The following is a 19,727-nucleotide window of genomic DNA, read 5'->3' as shown; positions in this document are numbered from 1 at the left end:
GGTTATAACATAAACTCCCATAATTCCTTCTCTTCTTTCCACCCACAGAGGATAGAATGCATTTCATTGTCACAGAGGAAAATGACTTAATTCACACAGAAAGCAAAAGGCAGGGCAGGCAGTAAGCTGAATACCTTTTCTGCAATAAAAATATCCATGAATATTAAAAGCTTTTGCTAGCATTACTTTTCTATATATCTTCTATAAACTCAGTGTTGTTGTTTGGCTTAGCTACTATATAATGAATCACTCGATTTTACATAAATTTAAGTTTTGTTAAACAAACATACAAAAAGGAGATGCTAATGAAGGAGTTATATGTGGAAAATGTTTGGGGCAAGATTGATTGTTAAATAAACATAATATAAAAATATATTACTATAATAAAAACAAGGTGATTATAATAAAAGAAAAACAGGTTTAATGTAAAAAGTTTATAATGCAAAACTCGAAATATTTTATAGCAAGGGTTTTCTTGTGTGTTTTTTTCGGGTCCCAGAACTCTGGCCCAGCCAGTGTGGTTTAGTGGTTGAGTGTTGACCTATGAACCGGAAGGTCACAGTTCAATTCCCAGTCAGGGCACATGCCCAGGTTGCAAGCTCGATCCCCATTGTGGGGCGTGCAGGAGGCAGCTGATCAGTGATTCTCTCTCATCATTGATGTTTCTGTCTTTCCCTCTCCCTTCCTCTCTGAAATCAATAAAAATATGTTTAAAAAAAATAAAGAACTCTTTAACAGCTCTTTACCATGTTCCCTAAAAATGAGTAGGGAGGCTAGTTTGCTTATTTCCTGAGGTCTTGTTCCTCCTTTGAGAGCCTTGTTTACAAGCTGAGAGGATTATCTGTCACCTGTCTCCTTAAAGACGGTAATTCCTGAGTCCCCACTGACTCCTGAACCTCCTGTCCTCACCCATGTTCCTGAGGGTTTCCTAAGCGCTGTGGATCCAGTTTCCAATTAAAGAGCGCGATCGTGTGCTGCTTCCCACCCATCTGTTTACATCAACAGCATTTCAAGACGGTTTTCTAGTCTGTGTAGAGGAGTTCCAGACTCCTTACTCCTCTTTTCTTCCTTCAGGCATCTTGACTTGACTGCCCCTCGGTCATTTCTGGAGGAGGGGCAGGGAGAGAAAAGTTCCACGCTAGTCTATTTTGCCACGTGTCAGCGGCTCTGGTAAAAGTTTGTTTGACTTCTTTGCTGAAGGAAGTTTAAAGCAAGGGGTCAGATGAGATTGGAAAGAATCTGCTTTCTGGTTTCTTCTACTCCCCTGGTTATAGTTGGCTGTGTCAACGATCAGGCATGCAAATACTAGCAAAAACCGCAAATCCCCTTCCCCCCCTCATGATCACAAAGGGATGGTTATGAATATTCTGTTTTGCGTTTGTTTTCATTAGATTGGGGGAAACAAAGCCTTAGAAGACTCTAGGAAGGGAGTCAAGACAGAAAGGGAAAGACAGAAGGCAGAATAAATGAAATAGTGTACTATCAGATGGTCCCGACCCTTAGTGACTAAGGAGAAGCAGTTATTGTCTTTCTTCCTAGGAGCTCCTCTGCCCCTTGGAGGATGTAAGGCTGGGTGGGGGGAGCGTGGCATCGCCTGGACAGGATTGGTGGACGACTTTGCTGGGAAATGCCCAGTTTGCATCATGGGGACAGTTTGCTAAGAGTTCTACAGAGGCCAGTTATCAGGCTTCCGGGGCACCAAGGCCCACAAACATCCAATAGTTATTAATTCTGGTGGGGGGTTAGGCGGGGAGATGCTCAAACCCAGTCATTGCCCTTGAACAACAGGCCCCAATGAGGAATTAGTTACCTGCCTACCAGCTTTCCTCTGGAGCCTTATCCCCTCCTGTGCACGGACTTGTGCCAGCGCTCCCCATTTTGCCGACGGAAGAACTATGGTGCCGAAGTCAGCGTCCCAATGAGGACTTCCTGCCCTGTGTGCATTCTGTTGGGATGCACGTCCAGTTCTCTGTGTTTCTCATGCTGAAGCTGCGTCTTGGGAAGCTGGAGAGTTAGTTATACAACCCTGGCCTGAGGCCGCCTGCAGACCACCCCCGGGAAGCCACAGCCTTCTCCCTTCACTGGCTGAGATTTTCCCACCATCTTCCCATTTCAGCTTTTTCTGTTAAAAGATAAGCTCCCAACACAGTGAGAAACCCAGGACCCAAACTGGTGCCTTAGGATTCTGGTCTGACTGCTAACCCAGGTCTGAGTGCAGCTCAGGATTGGGGAAGGGCTCCGTGTTCAGAGATGTCACATCTGGGATTCACTAGCGCTTCATTTGGAAAAACACAGTTTGCTTAGATCTAGATAGAAGCTGTCTTAAAGAGAAGCTTTTAAAAGAGAGAGAAAAAAAGATTAAAAATATAGATGAGTAATTAGCACTCGGAGGGTGTTTGGCATCATTTTGGACATTCTTTAGCTCAAACTAGGGCTTTGAATTTGGGTTTTTGACATTTTTGTCAACTTCTATTACAGGAATAGTGTTTTCAAAAGCACACGTTTCACAGTGTTAAACAATTACCTTGAGGAACGTGCCCACTGCTATGTGCAGGCAGGTTCCCAGTAAATGCTTACTAATACTCATCATTTTCCTTCCTTCTTCCCTAGAAATCGAAGCCCAAGTTTTATGTGCTCTCCATGTTCCCCTACCCATCGGGCAGGCTGCACATGGGCCACGTGCGTGTGTACACCATCAGCGACACCATCGCCCGGTTCCAGAGGATGAGAGGGATGCAGGTAAGGGCAGTGCTGCCCGCCAGCCCGTGTCCGCCTCCCTCAGAACAGTGAGAATGTTGTAACGTGTGTTCAGGGCAAATGCAGAAAACCACTCAGTTAAGATGAGATTCGCTTTGAAGATAAACATGACAAGCTCAGTGTTTCCTTTTATGAACTGGAAGTTATTATAACAAGGCATCTCGATTAGTTGGGTGTTGGGTGTTGTGCTAAGGGTGGAGATGGGGTGGGGGTGGAGTGGGGTAGCCACACATGTGGGTAACACATGCTCTCTCCCCAGGAAGGAGTTCACCGTCTGGTGGGGTGAAACACAGAATGGAATAAGTTTTTGTAAGGAAGAGACATTTGGGGAGTAACAGCTCTGCAGGAGGTGGGAGGGGCCCCACTAAAGAGGGACCATCTGACATAGATCTGGGGGATGCGGTGAAATTTGCCTGGAGAGAGGAGGAGGAAGAAACTTTTTTTTTTATTAATATATTTTTATTGATTTCAGAGAGGAAGGGAGAGGGAGAGAGAGATAGAAACATCAATGATGAGAGAGAATCATTGGCTGCCTCCTGCACACCCCCTACTGGGGATTGAGTCAGCAACCCGGCATGTGCCCTTCGCCGGAATCAAACCTGGGACTCTTCAGTCCATAGGCTGACGCTCTATCCACTGAGCCAAACTGGCTAGGGCAGGAGGAAGAAACTTGCCTGATGTGGGTCAGTCCCCTTCTCACCACTGCCAGTCACCTCAGAGCCTGCTCTTTGCCCTTTAGTGACATGAGGTGGGAATAATCGTAGCACCTTCTTTAACTACTTGCAGAGAGGCGGGATGGACGAAGGGCTGCGAGCCAGGACCACTGAACCAGATGGCCAGGATTCCAAGGCCAGCTCTTAGCACTTCCTAGCTGTGGACCTTTGACTAGTCATTTAATTAACTTCTCTGGGACCTAGTGTTCTCTCATTTGTAAAGTGGAGATCAACTAGTACCTGCCCATTGGCCTGGTACAAGGATTCAAAGAGGGTGACAGTGAAGCACATGGCATATGCCTGGCACATGGTGGTAACAGTAAACATTGCACTGCCAGTGGCGGCTGGAATCTGCCCACACCAGCGTCCGAGAGTCCACTGTGCATCTCCACCCCATTTTGTGTTTATTCCAGTAACCCGCTCTCCCACTGGCTGTGATGAACCGGCAAGGCCTGAACAAATGATGTCTGCCGCCTCCCAGTCCTTTGTAAAGATTTTCTTTTAGAAAGATGAGTGCCTCCTTGTCACAGTTGGTTTGAAAATTTATGCCCAACTGACGTTGGCAGCAAGAAGTATTCCTAAAAAGGAAGTCAAGCTACAACGCCTCTTTGTCACTGGAAGAGTTAATAACGTCATCCTGTCAAACGCAGCGATTTCTCTCCTGCCTGAAGCCGGCCACAGGTGTTTGTCTCCCTGGTTTATGCCAGATGCCGTCTCCCCCAGACACCGCTCTCCGTCTTTCTGCTGTGTTTATTAGAAAGAGGCGGTGTGGAATGAATTGGCCCTTTGCCTGAAGAATAACTCTTTATTTAACTGCGATTCTTCAACTCGATTTTTTTTTTTTTTACTTACCCAAGTTATTTTAGACAGTTAGCAAATGCAGGCAAATTGTTGAAGATTAAGCTTCTGTAGCAAAACTGAACATTTATGGTAAAGAAAGGGAAGTCCGTTAGCAGATAGGTGGTTGGTGTAGGGGAGGGTGTAGGTGGGACTCTAATTCCCTGATGCATGAGGCATTACAGAGAAAGCTCCAAGCAGGCCCCCGGGCCTAGAGGTCCCAGGACCCAGGAAGGCACCTCAGGCCCAAAAGACAAAACAGAGGCCCAAGGTCAGGCTGGCTCAGGAGTTGGACACTAGGTTTGAACCCTGTCCTACCACTTTCTAGCTGAGTGACCCTGTCCAAGTCATTTAATGTCTCCGAATCCCACTTTCCTCATCTTTGCAACAGGGATAACAGTAGTGCCTCCCTCAGGGGGTGGTTGTGCTGGTTAAATGAGTTTGTGCATGTGTCTGGCACATAATAATCCCTTAATAGGTGGCAGCTGTGATTATGATTTATCCTGATCTGGTTTACTCCGGGGAGGCATTCATCTCCACGGAACAAGTGAGTCCCCGTTCTCCGCTGTCTGGAGCGCGCTGCATGGTTGCCTTCCGAAGAGCATCTTACCTGCACATCATTGCCTGCAGCCTGCGTGATCCTGCGGCTGGAGTGGTGCCTGAAACCACTATTCGTTCTGTGGTCTACGGTGTCTTCGTCTGTGCGATCAGCAGGCGCGTAGGGTTCTCTGAGTTCCTCCATTTCAGATGATAAGCTCCCTTTTGGGGGTATCCGCCAGGTTTCCCTGAAATTAATTTCTTTTTTAAAAAATATATTTTATTGATTTTTCACAGAGAGGGATAGAGAGTTAGAAACATCGATGAGAGAGAAACATCAATCAGCTGCCTCTCGCACACCTCCCACTGGGGATGTTCCCGAAACCAAGGCACGTGCCCTTGGCCGGAATCGAATCTGGGACCCTTCAGTCTGCAGGCTGACGCTCTATCCACTGAGCCAAACCAGTCAGGGCTGAAATTAATTTCTTGTTAATTTTCATAGCTCATAGTTAAGTCAGATCGTCCCAAATATTACCGCCAAATTTGGTGAAAACTTGTCCTGCCATTTTTAAGTGATATCGCAAAAGAGAAACAGAAATCTCAGTGTAAAAAAAATTGTCAACAGTGTGAAAGCCTGTTGAGTTTCCTGTTGTTTTAAAATCCTTTTTTCCAATGTCAAGTCTAGTCCCAGAGAGAGAGAGAACAGGATTGGTTTCAGGTCAAGTTCAACGATCCTCACTAAGGAGGGAAGGAATATCTAACCTAGAATAATTGGGTCTGACACATGCATTGATAAATTCTTTCGATAAATAGTCATTAAGTACCAGCTTTATTCTAAACACTGGGCTTTCTGCTGCATTAAATACAAACACAGTTAACCCTTGAACAACACGGGAGTTAGGGGCTACCCCCACCTGCCCCAGTGCAGTTGAAAATCCTAGCATAGCTGTTAAGTCCCCCAAAACTAAACTACAGTCATCCCTCGGTATGTGTATTGGATTGGTCCCAGGACCCCTATAGATACTGAAATCCACAGATGCTCAAGTCCCTTGTATAAATGCTGTGGAACAATGCATAGTCAGCCCTCTGCATTGCAGTTGGTTGAATCCATAGGTGCAAAACCCAGGAATATGGGGTGGGGACTGACTGTGTATTTATTGAAAAAAAGCCTGTGTATCAGTGAACCTTCGCAGTTCAAATCCACATTGTTCAGTGGACAACTGTATTGGAGTCTTGGGTTCAAAATCGGTCAGTAGGCCCAAGGAATACTCAGCAAGCTCTGCCTTTTTCTGTAACTTGTAAATTGGTTGTTTGGTTTGCTTTGTGTTCTTACATGGAAATTGTGAAGCCATTCTCAGGCACACTGAGAACAGCACTATGGGAAGTAAAACATATGGAGTGACCCGTGCACCAAGCCTGCTCTGTTCAAGGTCACCGGGTACCTCCACGCGTGTAGAGCACATGTGACCTTTACAAATGGAAGCTCGGAGGCTTGAGGGTGACGAATCGATCAGGAATCAGGGGCTTTAGTCAACAATAGTGGCTGACCGCCTCCCACTTCAGATTGGTTGCAAAGTTCCTGTGAGATAATCAATGAGAAAACCCTTTAAAAACTCTAATGCAGTTTCCCCGTGTAACCCAATTAATAGGAGCACTAATAAGGTGGTGCTGAGGATTAGATGTGGAGTAGGGGCTGCTCTAAGCCAGAGATCAATTACCCTCATTCAGGAATCAGAAAGGGCTGCTCATTCAGGAATCAGGAAGGGCTGCTCTGTAAACCCGCAGTGTCTGATGACACATTTACAGCTCAGCTCCATATGGTGATTTTGTTGTGTTTTCATCTGTTGTATGCACAGATGGTTGGAAAATAAAATTACCCTCCTCCCACCTCGGCTGATCTCCCCAGCACCTTCTGGGCCAGATTAAAGCATCGGGTGATTAGCATCAACGTGCCAAGTCTCCCTCACACACGGGCTAATTTCTCTCAGGCAGAAAGCCTCCGGCCACTGCTGTTCCCCGAGGAAGAGGAAGGACATGGAGGTGTCTGGCAGCTGTGTGATCACTACATGGTCACCTATGTGAACCATAATATATGTCTCATCAGTTTCCAGTTTGGCCCTCAGCACGCAACTTGGCCCTGAGTTTTCAAATGTGCAAATCTCTGCAGTGTCTGGAAGCAGAGAGTAGGAGCGTATCCTCTCAGATGCAATTTTTAAAAAAATATATTTTATTGATTTTTTACAGAGAGGAAGGGAGAGAGATAGAGAGTTAGAAACATCGATGAGAAAGAAACATCGATCAGCTGCCTCCTGCACATCTCCCACTGGGGATGTGCCCACAACCGAGGTACATGCCCTTGACCGGAATCAAACCCGGGACCTTTCAGTCCACAGACCAACGCTCTATCCACTGGGCCAAACCGGCTTTGGCCTCTCAGATGCAATTTGAGGGAGAGAATGAATTGCTGGTCCAGGGTCTTGACTGGGAACTGGCCGATCTCGGCCTGTCACATCTCTCACATTCTCAGGGGAGGTCTCCTGCTTGGGCCTCCGTGCTGTCACTCGGATGGTTTTTACCCTGAAGTATTGCCTTGAATTTGATCCCCAATCTATAATCGCGGTGGGTTATTACACTTGCTGGACAAAAGGAAATGCTGTGTTTCGCATTTCTTAGAAGTAAACGATTGCACCTACTCCAGAGAAACCATGGTACTCTCTGAAAATAGCAGCTTTTTGAGAAGCAGTAACCATGGTTGCTGTCAATTAGAAGCCACGTTGGTTTCAGATCTAAAGTTTTGTTTTACGGTGACAGGGAGAGAAAGCCGATCACTCAGAGGAAAGCCGTTGCCTCTTTTGTGGTAACAGTTGTGCTCCACGCTCCATTGGGAACCAGCCGGCCGGCTGCCCCAGCTTCCTGGTCTCCCTCCAAAGTCTTCTGATCATACTTCCTGTGTTGGAGGAAGAACTGTACTTTTTTAAAATTATATTTATTGATTTCAGAGAGAGGAGGGGAAAGAGAGATAGAAACATCAATGCTGAGGGAGAAACATCCATCGGCTGCTGCCTGCACTCCCTCTCCTGGGATCAGGGCATGCGCCCTGACCGGGAATCGAACCCCGACTTACTGGTTCATGGGTCTGTGCTCAACCACTGAGCCACTCTGACCGGCCAAGCTGTACCTTTGGTTGTTCTTTTCTTTTTTTCCTTTTGAAAGAAAAGTATTTTAAAATTGAACATAAAATTCCATATTCCCCCTTGAAAATACATATGCATATATAAGACTGCAGTCTCCTTTGACCACTCCCTGCCTCACCAGGCCCTTCTGGGCAGTAATCCCTGATGCTTTGCGGTCCATCCCTCCCGAGCCTTGTCTGTACATCGTCATATGTAGCTGTGCTGTCTCCTGTGTCCTTTTTCCTGGCCACCTTGCTGTCCATCCTGCCCGACAACCCTGAGATGCTGGTGGCTATGCCTGGAGGGAGGCAGGAGGGTGAGCTGTGATCATGTGACTGTGTCCACACCAGGGGCTGGCCTAGACCCGCTCCCAGGCCTCATCTCCTGGCCAGCTCTGCTCTGACCTGCCAGGGCTCCGATCCCTGTGTTTGCCCTTCATCAGTAACTGGTCCCAATTCCTCTGTGATGTCTCAAGTCCTGGGAGATTTTGCAGTCCTACTGGTGCTCCTGTGCTGGTCCTTGGCCAGTTTGCTGTCAGCCCCATCCCCTGCTTTGCTTTGAATGGCAGAAGGGCAGACCCCTTGAGGCCACGTTTCCCAAGCTCTGGTGTTAGCTGGCCTCTGGCTGGTTTTGGGCAATAAGAAATTCTGGCCAAAGTTGGGAGTGGGGTGGTGGGGGGGAGGGGGGCAGGAGGAAAGGGGAAGCCAGGGAATTGCTCTCTGGCTCGAGTAGTGCCTCCTTCATTAATCCAGTTCTGTCTGGGCAGACCTGCCTATTTCAGCTTCAGCAGCCGATCTGGGCTTTTGAGCTCTGATAACTCTGCTTCCCCCTTCCAGCCTTCCGTCCAGATCGGACCGGTGGCGGCTTCTGTCCGCTCGGCTTCTCACTCCATTTTAACTACTTAGAGTATTTGCTAGACATGATTTTTCACGCTCCGGAAGTTTATTTTCTAGATTTTCTGCTTTCAGCTGCTAGGACTTTTTTTTTGTTAATTCTCACCTGAGGATATTTTCTTCATTGCTTTTCAGAGAGAGTGGAAGGGAAGGAGGGATGGAGGGAAGGAGGTAGAAAGGGAGAGAGAGAGAAAGAGAGAGAGAGACATCCTGGCTGACAACTCTGAGATGCAGTAATGAAAACACTGACTCAGTCACCTAGCATAGATGCCTTGGGGTGTAACCTGCTAAATCCTCGGTATGGCAGAGGTCGCTGGCTGGCTTCCCAGAGCACATTTTGAACTCACCCGGGAAGAAGAGTCAGGGATGTTAGTAGAAGAGAATGCCTGCTAATCACCCAGAGAGGACACTGATCTCGGTCTTCACCGTCCGCCATGCCTGACGCTTCCCTTCTGGTCCCAGGTCATCAACCCCATGGGGTGGGATGCGTTCGGACTGCCTGCCGAAAACGCCGCCATTGAGAGGAACCTACATCCAGACAGTTGGACGCAAAGGTGTGTTTTACAGACATTCAAACACCCGTGTATGTGGATTCCCACAGTTCGTATGTTAAGGTTTTTTTCTCTTCAGTGGAATTTATGCTAAATGTCTGGCTTAACTCCGTGCAGAATACAGACATACAGGGTGGGGAAAAAGTGGGTTTACAGTTGTTTGTATGGAGAGTAACACAATAATTAATAATCAGTAATACAAGAGTAAACTCTGTGTTTCGATTACTACTTTTGCCCGCCCCATGTGGATGGGCCAGGAGTGCACATAGCAAAGGCGTTGCCCACCTGAGTGGCCAGAGGAAGGGCCCATCCCAGGGCCAACGACCATTGTGGTTTCTAGTAGATCCTGTCTGAGTCCGAAGAGTCAGTATCTTCCAATATGCTGGCATTTTCATTGATTCTTAGTGATTTTTGGGGGGCCAGGGCAAAACGACACTTCGAGCCCTTTGGAATAATCTAGGCTTTTCCCCTTTCCCTTCCCATTCTCAAAGTATAGTTTGTTTACGGCTTCCCCCCCACCCCCCACCCCCTAAATCCAAACCTTCTTCCCTCTACTTCACAGTAACATTAAGTACATGCGGAAGCAGCTTGACCGCCTGGGCCTGTGTTTCAGCTGGGACAGGGTAAGTCAGCCCTCTTACGGAAGGTCTTTCTTTGTATATTTATTTTTTAAATATGTTTTCATGGATTTCAGAGAGGAAGGGAGAGGGAGAGAAACATCAATGATGAGAGAGAATCATCGATTGGCTGCCTCCAGGCACAGACCCTGACTGGGAATCGAACCACGGCCTGGTTCATGGGTCGATGCTCAACCACCGAGCCATGCCCGCTGGGCTGGAAGGTCTTTGTTGTACGGAAGGTCCTGACTGCACGGGGACCGTGACAGGTCTTCACATGCTGCCTTTTTGGGATGGGAGAAGGGGAGGGAGGGAGGTAGAGCAGGTCTCCTCAATTGAAAAAGTGTCCCTGGTGGATAATTTGTCTGCAAACAAGTAATTTTCTGTGAGGTTAAGCCAAGAGTGTTAACTTCTTACTTAAGCTTCACAGTCGGCTGGGGTCGTGTGTGGCGACAGCTTTGCGCGGGGATTTCTGCTGTTCTCAGCGATAGTTGAACACGACTGTTGGAATCGATGCGGAAGTGATTAAATATCCACCCATCTGGTCCTTTTAGGTGATTAGGTGTTAAGTTGATTTATTTACCTTTCGTTCCAAGTTTGGATTTGAGGTTTACAAGAACCTGTTACGATTCTGTCACAAATAAATTGTCGAGTCACAGGAAGTTGCCAAGATAGTACAGAGACATGTACCCTTCCCCAACTTCCCCCCGGTGATGACATTTTATATAAGTTCAGACTAATATCAAAACGAAGCATTCGACACTGTGCAGTACTGTTAACTGAAGTGCAAACTTGTTCAGATTTCACCAGTTCATCGTGTACGTGTGTATGTGTGTATTTAGTAGTAGTGGTTCTATGTAATTTAATCACATGTGTAGATTTGATGGAGAAGTCTGAGGCCAGCCCCACTTGTTTCTTTGTAATACGGTGATCTTTCTACTGCCTTGTTGATACTTTTCTGAAAAACTATTTCCATTGATTTCAAAGAGGAAGGGAGAGGGAGAGAGAGAGAGAGAAACATCAATGATAAGAGAGAATCATCAATCAGCTGTCTCCTACATGCCCCCTACTGGGGATGGAGCTTGTTTGAGAGATTTTACCCTGAGCAAGAAAAGGCCATTCATATGCAAAAGCTGCTGCACACAGCTTGGGTGGGGTTGTAAATTGGATGAGGTGGGGTCTCAGGGAGTCACCAGGGCAGAGCAAACAGAAATGGCTGCTAGTCAGCCCTGCAACTGGGGAGGTCCCAGCATAGGAACAACGATCCCTAGAGCATCTCTGTCTGGGAGAAAGCCGCCCCCGAGTTCCTGCCCTGATGCCAGTCAATCCAGCTCCCTCTCGTATGTGGCCATGTTCCAGAGGAAGTGGGACCTTATAAGTTTAGTTCGTGGTGCTGGCCCTTTAAGACGAACAGCTGGGTCTCCAGCAGCCTTTGTGTCACTGAACCCCAATCCGCACTGGTTTTTACAGCCCATAGTCCTTACTGCCTGTAGGGACTTATTTTTCCTGCTCTGGGACCCTGGGCTGAGGGTCTGGTGTGGGGCTGGGACCCCTTGCTCCTCCGGGCGGCCTCTGCCTTCTCACCAGGCTCTGGTGCCTAAGGTGGTTCTGAACTAGGCCTTGGCTATGACTCTTGATGGAAGTAGATTTTGGGGCCTAATTTTTATGGGAAATCATCTGGATAATTGTTTGGGGAGTAATCCCTAGGAGTTCCCTTTAAAATTGGACAAATAGAAGAAGAAAAATATGCCCTGGCCGGTGTGGCTCAGTTGGTTAGGCCTTGTCCCGTGCGCAGAAAGGTTGCCGGTTGATTCCCAGTCAGGGCACATGCCCAGGTTGCGGGCTCAATCCCCAGTCGGGCCGTGCAAGAGGCAGCTGATCTATGTTTCATTTTCACATTAATGTTTCTCTCTCTCGTTCCCTTTTCCTTCCTCTCTCTGTAAAAATCAATTTTTAAAAATCTTAAAAAGAAAAGGAAGAAAAACAAAGTCCAAACTACACAGGATTCAACTTAGTGCCTTGGACTCTGCCAGGAGAGGTTTTATTAGTGGTTAATATTGCTTGCTGAGCCACCCCAAACACTCACACTCCCGTATAAAATCAGAACAAAACAGACCATATACCAGGATTGGGCACAAAGGATGTCTGGACTAATTCAGCTTTTCTTGGTCTCCCTTATTTACACAGTCGACATGTGACGGAGTTGACTGAGTCTCTATCGTGGAGCTCTCCGGAGTTCTTACTGGTGCTCCTTTTCATTGGCTTTTACATTCCCGTGCTGATCTCCTCGTGCTTTTACCTTTGGTCTCTGTACATGTCGGTGCCCGGTAATGACACTGATGGCTTCGCCCAGGTCAAGGCCGGGGAAACACAGGAGTTATGCCCCTTAGACAGCTGTGCCCTCACTCTCCCCACGGGCGGGTGGGCTGGGGTGCAGGTGTGGCTCTCCCAGGGCAGTGGAAGAGGCATATCCGAACTGCACTCAGGACTCTTCCCCCAGCAGGCTTTTGGTGACCCTGAGCTCTTCCAAGTTTCGCCAACGGTGCTGCCCAGGCTGCACGAAGCAGGGAGGCCGCTGAGGGGTTCGGGGCTCCCCACCATCTGCATTGATCTCTGGGCTTCTGATTCTCTTGCTTTCTCTACATCTTTCTTCTCTTTCATCTCCTCTTACCGTTCCTTGTTCTCTCTCGTCCTTTTGCTCGACTCACCTGCTTTCCTTTTCCTCTCTTTCTTCCTGTCTCTTTTTTAAGATAGGTTTTTTTATTTCTGAAAATTTTCAACTCATGTTAAAAAAGTGAGACTAGTACAGAAAGCCCCCAAACACTAATCCCCCGGCTTTAACAGTTGCTATTACCCGGCCAATCTTATTTCATCTGCAACCACCACTCTGAACTATTTTACAGCAGGCCCTAGACATTATATAACTTCATCTGTAAAGACCTCAGTACACATGGCAAAGATGAAGCCTCCCTCCCTCCCTTCCTCCCTCCCTTTCTTCATCACAATTCTATTAAGCTAAAACAATTAATGATAATACCATATAACATCATGGAATGGTAGTCATTTTCAAAATTTCCCTGCTCCCTGCTGTCTTATAAGTATTTCTTTCCACCAGGGGTTGGTTTGCGTGCACTTCTGCTGGTCTTTGCTGAGTCTCTCCTCCCCACCCCGTGTCGTTATCATGGTTTGGGAATTGTACTCTTTTCATCCAAAATACACAAGCTATTTGGACCATTCCTGCATGAATTTATTTTCATGATTCATATGATTTTCATGATTTGTATCATTACAAAGTGAAAAGTATTATTGCTTCAAGGCCCTTGCTACTTTGGCATTTTAATTACATAGAAGACTAGATGTCTGACAAAGGATTCAACTATGAGAAACAATGAGGATGCTAGGAATAGAAATATATTTTTTTATGTTTTTTTGTTTTAAAAGAATTCAAAGAATAGCTTAAAACAAAAAGAATTTGGGGGCAAGTGTGTGCCTGGAAACTCCCCTTTGAGAGCTGGGAGCTCTGGTTGCCTTGACAACAGTAACAGGCCCTGATGTGGTTGACTCTCCGAGTCCCCTTCCAGGTCCTTACAGTGTGAAGCAGTGTGTCTGGCAGACTCCTGGCTCTGGGTTACTCCTCCCTCAGAATCAGAAAATTAACCTTTTCCTGGAGGTTTTCCTCGATCCATGGGGTGGGGGTGGGGGGCACCTTTGTTTCCCCCGAGGTGAATGGGCAGCTTATCTTTTAGGGCTTCCCTGTTTCCGGGAAGTTGGTGCTGCGGCCTGAGGTGTCACTCAGAACCGCAGTCTTCTTGGAGTGGGGACCGTATGTCATCACGAACACATGGCACACGTGTCGCCGACCTCAGGCCGCGCGGTGCCAGCTCAGGGCTGACCAGCCTAAAACCTGTGGCAGAGGTTTTCACTGCCCCAGCCAGGAGCGCTTTCTTAGACTCCTCGGCCCTCACCAGGGGCCACCCGGTCAGTGTGGCTCCTCGAGGAAGTGGTTTGTTCTGTCCCCGGTCCCCACTGGCGGTCCCGAGCCCAGTCAATGACTAATAAGGATTTTGACTCCTGAAGAGTTTCGTGTCCTGGTTTTGAAGAATGCCTAGCAGCCTGGATTTGTCCGATTCGTTCTTCAGGCATTCGTTCCAGTTGCTATGGCTGCATAACAAATGAATTGTTTGATTTGTTGTCTTAAGTTTGTAAATTGATGAACAGCCTGGTGTTTGTAAATAGTGAAACTTAGAGTCGGGATGGGGAACGAGCCAGGGCAGAAGGCTAACTGCCACTTTTGATGAGGTGTTTTCTACATTAGACTGAAAGTTCTGGGATGGTTTCTCTGGAGTTTCACATTGGGTTTCACATTGAGTTTCACATGTCTTTCTTCTTCTTTTTTTTTAATCCTCACCCAAAAATGTCTTTTCATTGACTTTTAGAGAGAGTGGAAGACAGAGGGGAAGACAGAGAGAAATATCATTGTGAGAGTAACACATCGATTGGTTGCTTCTTGCACTCGCCCCGACTAGGGCCTGGGCTGGGGAGGAGCCTGCATCCGAGGTGTGTGTTTTTTACCGGAATTGAACCCGAGACCCTTTGGTCTGCAGGCCGATGCTCTACCCATTGAGCCAAACTGGCTAGGGCTCACATGTCTTTCTTATAAGGCAAATTCACTGAAGAGATGTCTAATCACCTTGAAGATGAGCCATTCCAGGATGAGTTATTCATAGCATCTGATAGCCCCAAATGAACTTTTCAAATAACCTTTCAAACTTACTGTCAAAGCATATCTTTTGTTTGAGAACTTATATGTGAAAGTCAATTTCAGGTAAGTCTGAAATTTAATAACTTTTCTTCTGATAAGATCCTGGAAGATCCCAGGGAAACTGGCAGATGGCCCAAGGACAGTGCCAGCGAAACAGATTTGTAAGCAAAGAAGAAATCCAAGGTGGAAGGGTGAGGAACTAGACCCGCCCCTTTGTGTGAGCACACGCACGTGTAGACAGGGAAGGACTGTGGTGGCCATCCTTGGAGATGACCAGCTTCGGAGAAACTGGATGAAGTCACCAAGGGACAGTGTGGAGAGAACAGAGGGCCCAGGATGTCTTGGAGTTGGGGGTCAAGAGACAAAGAGGAGCCGAGAGCAAGTCCTAGGGTTGGAGTAGAATTGAAATAAGATGGTGCTGTAGAAACCAGGGGAAGAGTGAATTTCCACAAAGAGGGACAAACAATAGCCACTGGAAAAAGGAAAAAAGGGGCTCAAAAAATCCACTGATGATCAAGTTGATCATAAAAACCAGCTTTGGGGAAGGGATTCTAGGAAGCAGAGTGTAGGAAGTACCAGGAATCTGTCTCCCCACGTGACACCTGCACTGGCTGGCTGTGTCTGATATAACCATTTTGGGTCTTTGCAGTCTATTGAAGGCTTGCAGTTTCCAGCGGAAGGCTTGAATGGTGAATTGCAGTGAGTATTGGTCAATTGCAGCTCTTAACTCAGTGGTGGCCACCAGTCCCTTACCCCGAGCCCCATGGTAGGCAGCCGTGCACAAGTTCCTGGAGCAGCTTACACATCGCTTGCAGGGGCCAGGGTGTGCAATAGGACCCCGCCCTCCAAATATCGGGGGCCTACGTTCTCTTTGCTGGTTGTTACTTCACTTAATAATGGCCCCCAAGTACAAGAGTAAGGATGCTGGCAATTCATATGAGCCCAAGAGAAGCATAAAGTCCTTCCTTTAAGTGAAAAGATGAATACAATACAGTAGATATTGAGAGAGAGAGAGACCACATTCACATAACTTTTATTACAGTATACGGTTATGATTGTTCTATTTTATTACTAGTTATTGCTAATCTCTTGCTGTTCCTAATTTATAAATTAAATGTTATCATTAGTTTGTACACATAGGAAAAACATAGTATCTTTAGGTCTCGGTATTGTCTGTGGCTTCAGGCACACACTGGGGGTCTTGGACCGTATCCCCTGCAGATAAGGGGGGGCTACTATACCACTGAAGTGTACACCTAAAAATGGATAGGATGGTAAATTTTATGTGCGTTTTACCACAATTAAAAATTGAAGGAAAAAAGTAACTGGCCTTGGGGTGTGAAAATAAAAGCTGGAAGACTTTCCTCAGTATTATTCCAGGACACGCTGATGTTTCAGAGCACAGACTAATTGCCTTTTGTCTGTACGCCTGGGCTTTCTGGATTACTGGCTCTGTTGGCTCCAATTCTGGGACTTATGAGGGACAAAGAAAATCCAAGGAACTTGCCACCGTTTCATTCCTCGGGTGTGGAGGTTCCCAACCAGCCTGCCTTCTCTTCTTCATTTTTCAGAGTCTTATGTTTGTTTTATATACATAATGACCAGGGATGTCAGTTGTACTTAGTAGAAAGAGTAGGGCAAAGTCCATCTTTTCCATCTGCTCAGAAGGAGAGGGTGAGCACAGGGTGGGGCAAAGGAGGTTTACAGTTGTGAGTGTGCAAAACACAGAGTTTCTTATTGTATTATTATTTGCAAATTATTGTATTATTTTCCATACAAACAGCTGTAACCCTACTTTTGCCCCACCCTGTATAGTTGTAAAATCCTCCCCCTTCCTGTAAGATTCTGATCTGTGCTTCTCTGTCCCTAGCCCTTCCCTTTTAAAAGTCACCGGACTGCCCTTTGGCATGGCTCAGTGATTGAGCGCTGGACCATGGACCAGGAGGTCATGGTTCGATTACTGGTCAGAGCATATGCCCAGGTTGTGGGCTTGATCCCCAGTTGAGGGTGTGCAGGAGGCAGCCGATCGATGTTTCTCTCTTATCAATGTTTCTCTCTCTTTATCCCTGTCCCTTCCTCTCTCTAAAATCAATCATATATATGATTAAATAGAGAGCAGGAGATCAACAGGATATATATTATAAGGAATACTTGATTGATCTATGACTATTTTATATATATATATATGAAAATATATATATATATGAAAATCACTGAACTAAATGATCTTAAAAATAAATTCCTATACATTTGCCAAAACTTAAAATTTTTTTGTTGTTTTTCTGTGTTGCATATGAAATCTTGCAGGCTGTGACAGGCCTGTACCACTCGTTGCTCACGGAGCTGGCAGGCAGCAGAGCAATTGATGGATTGATGTTCTCTGCTCCTCCTCCGGGTCCAGGCCCGTGGAAACAAATGGCTTTCGCTTTATTCAGGAACCCAGATAACTTGCATCTCAACAATAGCTTCCCGATGACTCTGTCCTGCCGATCCTGAAATTTTCAAGTACATTGCAGATAAAAATGTTCTTTTCCTTCCAGAGAAACACCACCATTGTGGAGAGCTGGTTTGGCTTGGATCGTGGAAACACTGGCATCTGTTCAAGTAGACAGATAACAAATTGCTATTCAGACCCATTAGTCTCATCTGTAGTTTAATGGAGGGGTTTCTGTTCCCAACTGCCTACTTAGAAAAGCTGTCTGTATTGTTAGGCGGCCTTGATGAAATCCTTGTCAGCTGGCAAAGGACAGTTACCGAGAAATTAAGCAAATTGTTGTTTCTCGTCCGACGGTGGCCAGTTCTCAGAATCTTGAGTAGAGTGTAGCAGGAGACAGCTTTTAGGTTACCATAAAAGCAGTAGTGCTCAGGCCTAGCCAACTTGGCTCAGTGGATAGAGTGTCGGCCCTCGGACTGAAGAGTCCTGGGTTCGATTCCGGTCAGGGGCGTGGGTCTGTGCCTCAGCTCGGTCCCCGGCCCCACTCGGGGCAGGGGGCAACCAATCGATGTTTTTCACGTTGATGTTTTTCTCTTTCTGTCTCTCCCTCTCCCTTCCACTCTCTCTAAAAATCAATGGAAAAATATCCTCGTGTGAGGATTAACAAACAACAACAACAAAAATAGTGCTAAAAAAATAATGGTTAAGACAGTAGCAAAAAGAGAGGTTTTTTTTAAAAAATATTTTTTTATTGATTTCACAGAGGAAGGGAGAGGGAGAGAGAGATATAGAAAAATCAGTGATGAGAGAGAATCATTAATTGGCTGCCTCCTGCACGCCTCACACTGGGGATCAAGCCCGCAACCCGGCACGTGGCCTTGAATGGAACCTGGGAAGTGACATCCCATCGCTTGCTTTGTTCTGTTTGTTAGCAGCAAGTGTCCAGGTCCAGCCCGCACTTGAAGGAAGGGGATTTCATAACGGGCCTGAGTGTCAGGAGGCAGGGTCACTGTGGGCCACCCTAGAGGCTGTCTGCTACGCTAACGAGAAAAACGAGGCACGGATGTGGTCAAGTCATTTGTTAGCCCTAACATCCTGACTCTGGGACACCCTAACTGCCCCCCCCCCACACACACACACAATTCTTGCTCTACTCACAGGCTAAGATGTCCACCTGGCCCCTTTCATTCTAACAGCAAGTAGGAAGGTAGGTGACCAGGCTGGGCTTCTTACCTGGGAATGGTGGACTGGGACCCCTCTTCCCTCATTCTGTTCCCTGTGATTCTGCACTTGGGTCAGACCTTTCCCTTTGGAGTTTGGGTTGTCAGGATTGCTTATGTGGACACACGCTAAGGTTGACCAGGGGCCTTGGAGGTGGCCATGTGGACGCCCCTTCGTGGTGACCCCAGGACATTCATTTGTCTGTAGAGCACCATCTCTAGTTCCTTTAAACCCCACTGTGTGGGTCTGGAGGTGCATATGCCAAGTATATTGGAAGACTGCTCACCAGGGCAAGGGTCTGGCCACTGTAGACTCAATTCTTTTGTTTTCTTCTTCCTTTGAATCTAAACTGTTTTCAAGAGCTGTAACACTATACGCTGATTCTCAGAGTAATACACAGTCACTGTACAAAATCAGTGAAGTTCAGAAAACCTTGTATAATTAAAAAAAAACCAATGCACCCACAGTCGGTGTCATCCTGAGCAGCCCAATGTTTATTTGTACGTTGGCACTTCTTCCCTAGCATCATAGGTTCTGGGAAGAATTACTCAATCCTGTGAAAATCCAAGGGCAGGAGGACCCGTCTCCCGCGCAGTGTTTGAGAGGGAAATGTAATTGGGAGGAACCTCTTTGCACCCTGGCTGCATGGGAAATCTCTGGGATGCATGAGGCCCAGGCACCAGTAACGGTTGAAGCTCCATTCCAATGTGCAGCCAGGTTGAGTGCTGAGTGTTTGGAAGACTTAGTGTAGGGTGACCACAGCTGTCCTAACCCGGCAGGCTTCCCGGGAGCCTCCCACCTGCCCCTTCCGGCACAGCAGGTACGCAGAGCTGAGCGCCTGAGCCAACACCGGGAGGCGTCTGATGGAGACGGGACCTGTATTTCTCTAAGCTGCACAATAGGAATCATGGGGCTGACTCCTCTGGCCCTGGAGCCGTGCTCTGCTTTCCAAACTCCCCGCTTTAGAATTAGAGAACCTGGGGTGGAATAAAAAGCAAGGTCATTGCCATACAGTTCCATTGCATTGAAGAGCAAGTGGCAAAAAGGCATGTTACAAAGATCATTTTTAAAAAAGGTACATGAGTACCTGTCTCCTCTGCTTCCAGATTGGTTATTGTGAAGGCAGGAGGCTCATGCGAGGCTGAGGAGCGGGGAGGCCACGCCTTGTTGTCAGGAACTGTGAGGCCTGGCCGATGCTCACCTTTCTTGAGGTGTTTATCTTCAGTGAGCAG

General features: G+C 47.0%; 1 protein-coding gene across 1 annotated transcript in view; it reads left to right on the top strand.

The window, feature by feature from the left end:
- Positions 1–19,727, top strand: part of LARS2 (leucyl-tRNA synthetase 2) — a 102,510-nt gene that overhangs the window by 10,798 nt on the left and 71,985 nt on the right. Inside the window, exons 3-5 of the mRNA XM_015561289.1 lie at positions 2,611–2,739; positions 9,373–9,464; positions 10,024–10,084. Of these exons, the coding sequence (XP_015416775.1) occupies positions 2,611–2,739; positions 9,373–9,464; positions 10,024–10,084 (282 nt within the window). The remainder of the gene's footprint in view (positions 1–2,610; positions 2,740–9,372; positions 9,465–10,023; positions 10,085–19,727) is intronic.

The sequence above is a fragment of the Myotis davidii genome, unplaced genomic scaffold, assembly GCF_000327345.1.
Source record: "Myotis davidii unplaced genomic scaffold, ASM32734v1 scaffold395, whole genome shotgun sequence".
Classification (NCBI taxonomy): Eukaryota; Metazoa; Chordata; class Mammalia; order Chiroptera; family Vespertilionidae; genus Myotis; species Myotis davidii.
Note: the sequence above shows the minus strand (reverse complement) of the source record. Positions and strands in the feature narration are given on the sequence as shown.